Raw genomic sequence first — 7,538 nt, forward strand, 5'->3', positions numbered from 1 at the left:
CAGAAGGATTACAGGCAGCAAGCTGCACACAAGGCAAACACTTTGCTGAAGAATAATAAAGTCTCATACCGTCTCCTTTGCTGTTTAATATCAATTGGCTTGTTAATAGCATAAGGCGATCCGTGAATGTAAGCACTCCGGAATCTCGCCACCTTCTCCAGACTCAGGTGCTCACAGCTAGACGGTAAACTCATTTTATCCCAACAGAAGCAGCATAAGACTAACAGTCAAAAAGATGCATTCCTGGGAGAACCAGGAACAAAACGCTACATAGTCAACTTCATTGAACTATGCTGTTCCAAAGCAGCCAAACACTCCTGTGCCTGGAAAGCAAATGCTGCTCGCCTCAGCCGCGGCTGCCACCCTGCTGGATGCAGGAAGCTGGCTGCTTATTTCCACCCAGTCATACTCCAACCAATTACTGATTAAGCAGATAACGCGGAAAGCCTCTCAGGAACAGTTTCCCCCAGCCCTGGGCACTAATCTTAATCTTTTTTTTTTTTTTTGGTGGAGACAGGCTGTAAACACAGCTTAATCAGTTAAGACCAATGCCTAAAAAAGCCACAGCCTGAATTGGCCAGGAGACATACTTTGGCGTGTATCTAAAGATCGCTGCGGGAGGAGGAGGAGGATCCACCCTCTGGTACATTTGAAAAGGTTGAATAACTTTTCAGATTCATGGTATGAGCTCAGAATGATTAGATTTGTTATACAAATGGTTTCAGGATTTAATCTCTATAAACACAAAAAAATGATCATATATTTTAGGATCTATTTTATGAAGTTTTATATTCTGTGTTATGTTTCTTATTGCATAGCAGCACATTCTTCTCTAACACAAAGTAACAAAACGCATGCATAACCTCATATAAGAACTTACCCTGCCTTCAATCAACAGCAATATATTACATAGTTTTCCCATATTACATTGTTTTCCCTTATTACAAAAGACACTGTGGGGTTTTTATACATTCAACTAATTATCTGTGGGATTGCCTTTATTTATGAAAGTGCCTCCACTTGACCTCCGCTATCTCAGCCTCTGTGCAATACTCCTAAGAGGTCCCAACTACAAAAAGCAGAAAAGTAGTACTTCAGTGCCGCTTTCACAGACAAACAAATCATGAAGTGCATTTTACATTGTAGCATGAGAATTTGAGGGATACAAAGGATATTTACATTCAGGACAGAAAAAGCTCTATCACGGAGAACTGATAAACTGGTGGGATTTTGTGTGTATAATACATAAATATTATATGCACCTAAATCTATCTGGCTAATATTAATCTTCTTGAATTGCTGGAATTAAATCAAAGGAGGCTGCAAAGGTGGAACCCCAACAGGAAACAGGACAAAAAGAAAGATAAGGCTCCTTGCAAAAACAATGGATGGGGGAGTGTTCCCGAAAGGGGAATACCCTCTGCCTGGCTCCATCCAGGGTGGCAACATTTACCTTTCCCAAGACAGAGCACTGGAGAAGGAAAAAGAAGCGAGCAGCAACAACTTGTCCGTGACGCCTCAGCAAAAGCACACAAGTAGGAGGGACACCCAACAGAATGGGCATCAGGCTGCCTCCCCTGGGCACTGCTAAAATGAACTGGAAGGAGAGGTTCCTGCACGATGTGCCAAAAAAACCTCAGATGCTAAGCTCTGGGCACATATGTTCGTTCACCTCTTACTCGATTCGCTTTGTAGATTTGAAGAGACAAAAAAAACCCACCGTAGTTCTGTCTTTGAAAAGTCTGATCTGGGAATAAATGTAACTAATTCTCAGGTCAGAAGTAACCAGTGACTGATTTTGAACTGGACTGGTGCTCCGGGGCTGCAACTGCAATAGGGCTGCTCCGTGTGCTGCCACCCCCAGTGCCTTGCTGGGAACAGAAGCAATTTGTCCTGTACCTTTAGCGGGTGTCAAAGTCCTTGTAGGACTTTGTTAAGTGACAAAAACGTCTGGCAAAAGGTGGACAGTCATCTATGCTTTACCCGTTCCTTGCATCTAACCAGTGTAACAGATGAGCCTTTTTTAGGTTGTTCTAACTATTCGAGTCCTGAAATGTTTGCGTCTGTATAACTGAAGTATAATTTTGCATGTACAGCTCTTGTAAGATTGAGTTCAAGTTAGCTAAACTTTATATTGCATTAAGAGCCGCTCTAAGGAAAGATGGGTGCATACTCTCAAAAAGGTGAAAACGACTGAAGTGAGGACACCTGAGAATCTGAATCAGTCTTTTTAATGTGACAATAATAATAAGGCTACATCTGATTCTATTTAGGGTATAAGGTATCAGCAGTTAAAAATCCTTTAGAAATTAATTCAGCTTTGTACAACAGAAAGCTAAAATGAATAAATTAGTCTAATCTAAGCCCCAAGTAGCAATTCTCTAACTTGTAAATACAGCTATTATGAAAAGAAAAACCTAAAAAGCAAACAGCCCTCAACCTTTAGCTTTTTTAATTTAGTTAAGAAAGAAAAAAGAAAGAAAAAAAAGTAAGAAAGGCAGGGAAATTTAACAATCATTTAACAATAATCAGATTAAATTCAAACAAAGAGGATTTTTTCTTGGTTGTGATTCTGTTTTGTTTTGCTGGGTTTTTTTAAACTGCAACTAAAGACAGCTGTAAAGCAGTATTTCTATATATAGAACAGATTCTTCCTTGTTAATGAGGTGGAATAGCTTCTTTCCATTTCATAATGGGTACATACACACCACTGGAAATATTTGGTCTAGATACAAAAATTGACTTAATCAATGCATTGAAGATTCTTCTCCAGGGAAGGAGTTAAAGCATGCAGCACTTCAGTAGCCATGCTGTGTTGGTAAATTCTCTGTTGCACTGTTGATGCCTGTGCCCCAACCAGTGCATTCACTGGGCAGCCCCCAGCAGCCATCAGCTGGAGGAGCTGGGAGGCTCCAATCTCCCTCCCAGCAACGTTCCCCTCTTCAGAGGCAATGATGATTTACTGGGAAATTTATGGCAAATGGTGTCTTTCCATCGTGGTCACACGTCAGCTGCGATTTTGTGCCAACTGCAAAGCACTTCCCACATGTCTGGAACGCCCACTGGGCATGACTATTTTTACCTTTTTTTTGGCAGGTTTTAAGTATGGAGCTATTCTAATTTTGAAGTCTCGCTGACATCAATTATGTCCAGTGGAACTTGGCTTTTAACAGAGAGCTCTTTTTTCCTCAGGGAAGTATGAATCTTTGAAAACTATACCCTAAACATGTGTTCAGCTTTAGTACCTTTTTAAAGTATGCAGCCAGAAAATGTGAACTTACTTTGACATAATGTTTGAGAAATTGCATGTGTGCACGTAATTAGACCATATCCAAATCATTATCAACCAGAAAAATTTCAATAGAACAGTATAGCACCAGGATATAGCAAACTTATTTAGATATTGGATTGAATTTTATGGAATTTCAGCAGAAAAATTAAAAATGCTTAATTTTGATATTTTAAGAGCAATCTAAATTTTTCACTAAGATGTGGTTTACCTTAAAGTATTTACAATATAAAAAATACTCGAAAGTCAAAATTTAAGTGAAATATGTATCTTACATTTCTCAATATGAAATATTCAAGTCAGTGTAAAATTAATCCATCTGAGATTTCCCTTTGCGGGGGGATTTTTGAAATTTTGAGTTGTCACACAGCTTAATTAAAGGTATTTTAAAACACTTGGCAAAAATGAAACTTTAATTATAGCTTATGTCCATAACATAATTTAAGATTAGAATGTTACTTAAACATCTTCCCAACTACTGGTTTTATAAATAGTTTTTCAACATGTTTTCTTTTTTAAATGTTGAACTTTACAAACAGCTACATCTTTATTATCCTTTATTCATATACCCAAACCCCAGTGAAAAAGAGAAGACTACCACTGTGTATTTTAAGGAACTCCATTCATTGTGGGACATGGTATATATGTATGAATATTGTCTGCATCAAATTTTTACAATGTCTGCAAAGCTTTGAAAAATTAGTTTGATTTGTGTTTGTCACCAGGAAATAGCCAGATATCAAAAAATAATTGTGAAAATATTCTCTTGTTGTTTGAGACACTTTATGTAAGATTTTAACTCTTATTACTGCTAGTAGATTACACTGCTATTGAGACTAGATGGCCTCACCCAATGTCATAGGCTTCCCTTGACTACAGAACATTTTAAGAAATAATCAGTAGTTCCTCACAATCACAGCCCAAGCATATGAAAAGATTTTTCATGATCTATATTCTGTCAGTTCCTCTACTAACTAGACCTTTTTTCTCATGACGGGAATTTCTTCTCAGAAATATTCTGAATGATAGAAAATTGACAGATTACATGAAAATTGTTTGGCAACATATGAAAATTTTTTCTGATGAAGATATGGTCAGTCCAGAATACAGAAATAGTGAAGAACCTTCTTTTTTTTATATTCATAGATAGCACAAAGCTTTACTCCCTTTTAATTGTTTTGAGGATTTCCCCTTTATATATATTTATTTGTTTAACTCACTCTTCTAAATCTTGCTTTTGAACATTCCCTGACTGCTGAATACTGGCAACTATTCGCCTCTCAGCAGGTGAGCAAAAACAAAATCAGAGAATGTGTGTTACTTCAATTCTTCTCTCATGGGTGATGAATATTTGATTGTCCTTCCTATCTTTTAGAGGGTTACATTCTTCAAAAAAGTACCACTGATTTACTTATAGAGAAGATTTCTGCAGGTATTGTCCAAAAATTTGCTCATATATTTTTATTAAGTGCTGAATGTACTCGGACTGACAATGTTCATAGAATCACAGAATCATAAAATGGTTTAGGTTGGAAAGGCCCTTGAAAATCATCAAGTTCCAACTCCCCTGCCATAGACAGGTACACCTCCCACTAGATCAGCTTGCCCAGGGCCCCATCCAGCCTGGCCTTGAACACCTCCAGGGATGGGGCCTCAACAACCTCTCTGGGCAACCTGTTCCAGTGCTTCACCACCCTTAAAGTGAAAAACTTCTTCGTAATGTTTAATCTAAACCTGCCCTCTTCCAGTTTAAAGCCATTCCCCCTCGTCCTATCACTCCATGCCCTAGTAAAAAGTCCTTCCCCAGCTCTCCTGTAGGCCCCCTTTAGGTACTGGAAGGCCGCAATAAGATCTCCCTGGAGCCTTCTCTTCTCCAGGCTGAACAGCCCCAACTCTCTCAGCCTCTCCTCATAGGAGAGGTGCTCCAGCCCTCGGATCATCCTCGTGGCTCTCCTCTGGACACACTCCAGCAGGTCCATGTCCTTCTTATGTTGAGGACTCCAGAGCTGGATGCAGTACTCCAGGTGGGGTCTCACGAGAGTAGAGTAGAGGGGCAGAATCACCTCCCTTGATGATCTGAGAAAGTATGCCATGTGTCTCAAGAAGTGTTAGCCAAAACAAAAACACAAACAAAAATCCCTAACATAAGGGTCGTATAATAAAGTTGTGAACAAGCTCTTACTTACACCACTGCACAATTTCCATAGACATATTATGAGTCCATCTGTTACATATGTTACAAAAATGGTTTTCTATACTACGTGTCAAACATACATGCCGGAAAAGACCCCAGGTTCAAAGGTGTGAGACAAATATTCACTAATGGCGTATGCTTGGCTTAACTTTGTAATGTTTTGCCATACTCTAGCCTTGTATTTGCCTTACAAAGATGAATCTGTTTTTAACATACACTCTTTTAACTCTGCCAATACACACTTTTGCTTTTGAAACATGGGACTTCATACTGCTGCTCTTGAAGACTCTTTTTTTATTTGCTTCCTACAAATTTTTCTTCCCTTTATTTCATTAAATACCCCAGAGAACTTTTCATGAAGACTTTCTGTTCTCTCCCTTACCTATCATAAAGCCATTAGAACAGCCACACCGGGTTCATTCAGCGCAGTGCCCCATTTGCAACACTGGCTAAGCAGCCTACAATTTATTTGGCATATATACTAATGATAAAGCCAGAAAGATTATTTCAATAATCACGTTGAAAAAAATAATCATATTGTTCTGACAGAAAAATTATTTAAGGGCATAAAGTAGCTGATAAATGGAAGCAATTAAAAAATCAAGAGTTCTTATTAAATCCTGTCTCCAACCATAGACAGTCAGTGTCACTGTATATAATGTTACTCATTAAAAAACATTAATGACATACTGCTGTAGTTACACAGCAGAACAATTCTGTTTATTCATCTCTCCAAATGAACATCTTCCTTGAACATCAGCTGCTACTACTATATTTAGAATAGCAAGGTAGCAATGCCAACGTTGTTTATTGAATAGGCAAAATAAAGACATTTTAGAAATGTTAGGTGCTGTTAATATGCATTACTTCTGTAGCATACTGACTACCAATTTGGCCGTTTAGGATTCAATTTGTATATTCTGTCCAGGTTAATAATCAACTAATTTCTGAATCCATTTCTTAGGTATATACCTGTGTTCTTTTAATGTGATATCACCTTCCACGGATTTATTTCTTATTTTGCCAAAACCAAACATGTATCATGTATTTGCACACTATTCATCAGGGCTAAATTAAAATTTACAATGTACAGGTGAAAGACTGTGTATCCCATTACAGGTTTCCACTGACAACTAATTTTCAAGAAAGACATTTTCCATTAGAAATTGTCAGTTTACAAAGGTTATAATTTCTGGTTAATTTTCAACTTTTATTGGTTGTTTAATTAATAACTGAATGAATAAATCAAAGTAAAAGAACTATGCTGTCCTCTTTAACACTGTTGTTATCAAGATTTTCTGACTCCCTTAGAAACACTGCAAAGAGTAGATATCTCTCCTCTGTATAAGTTGACCTCCATACTCTATGCCATTTGAAAATGTACAGTATTGGTCTAGTAGTATTCATTATCTCTTTCCAACATGATATGACCAGGCTGTCTTGAAACCTTCCTTTAAAAACAAAACCAAATAAAAAAACCCCAAAAATATTGTCCACATGGCTCTGATGCTCCACACAAATCGTCCATGAAAGAAAGAGATGGACATCTTCAGCTCAGTCTAACTGATGAAAAAAAATCTGTAGTGATACCCTTTCCTGAAGGCAAAGGAATCTTAAGTTCTACATTGTCTAAGAAAAAGGAGGAACTTTTGCTCTAAAAAAGGCTGATGTAGCATAATTATGGTACAGAGCTTGATGCTGCTCCTGCCAAGCTGACTTCTTCCTGCTCTTAGGAATTTTCCCAGTCCTGTTTACAATGCTGTTTAATATGATCCACCACTCTAAATACTTAAGGGTTTCTTTAGGAATCAGACCTTAAATATCTTTTCCTTATCTTTCAATTAGAATCACTCTTAAGCTCCTGAGTGTCTTCCAGTAGTCTTTAAGTTACAGCAACCCCCCAGAGCTGAGTGTGGATAAAGCTGAGGGTACGTAAGCAGACGTACAGCAGAGCTGCATGCCGGCCTCCCTTTTGCTCTTGGTGACACACTGCTTTTGCTGTGTTCGCTAGGGTGCTCATCTTGGTGAACTGATTCAACTTGTTAATTGGAAGAG

General features: G+C 38.1%; 1 protein-coding gene across 2 annotated transcripts in view; it reads right to left on the reverse strand.

The window, feature by feature from the left end:
- Positions 1–7,538, reverse strand: part of PDE4D (phosphodiesterase 4D, cAMP-specific) — a 370,935-nt gene that overhangs the window by 216,903 nt on the left and 146,494 nt on the right. Inside the window, exon 1 of one of the 2 annotated variants that reach the window (XM_009894269.1) lies at positions 70–194. The exons of the other annotated variant lie outside the window; for it this stretch is intronic. Within the exon in view, the coding sequence (XP_009892571.1) occupies positions 70–194 (125 nt within the window). Of the gene's footprint in view, positions 1–69; positions 195–7,538 lie in introns of those variants that run through there. 2 annotated transcript variants of the gene reach the window in all.

The sequence above is a fragment of the Charadrius vociferus genome, unplaced genomic scaffold (assembly GCF_000708025.1).
Source record: "Charadrius vociferus isolate BGI_N301 unplaced genomic scaffold, ASM70802v2 scaffold731, whole genome shotgun sequence".
Classification (NCBI taxonomy): domain Eukaryota; kingdom Metazoa; phylum Chordata; class Aves; order Charadriiformes; family Charadriidae; genus Charadrius; species Charadrius vociferus.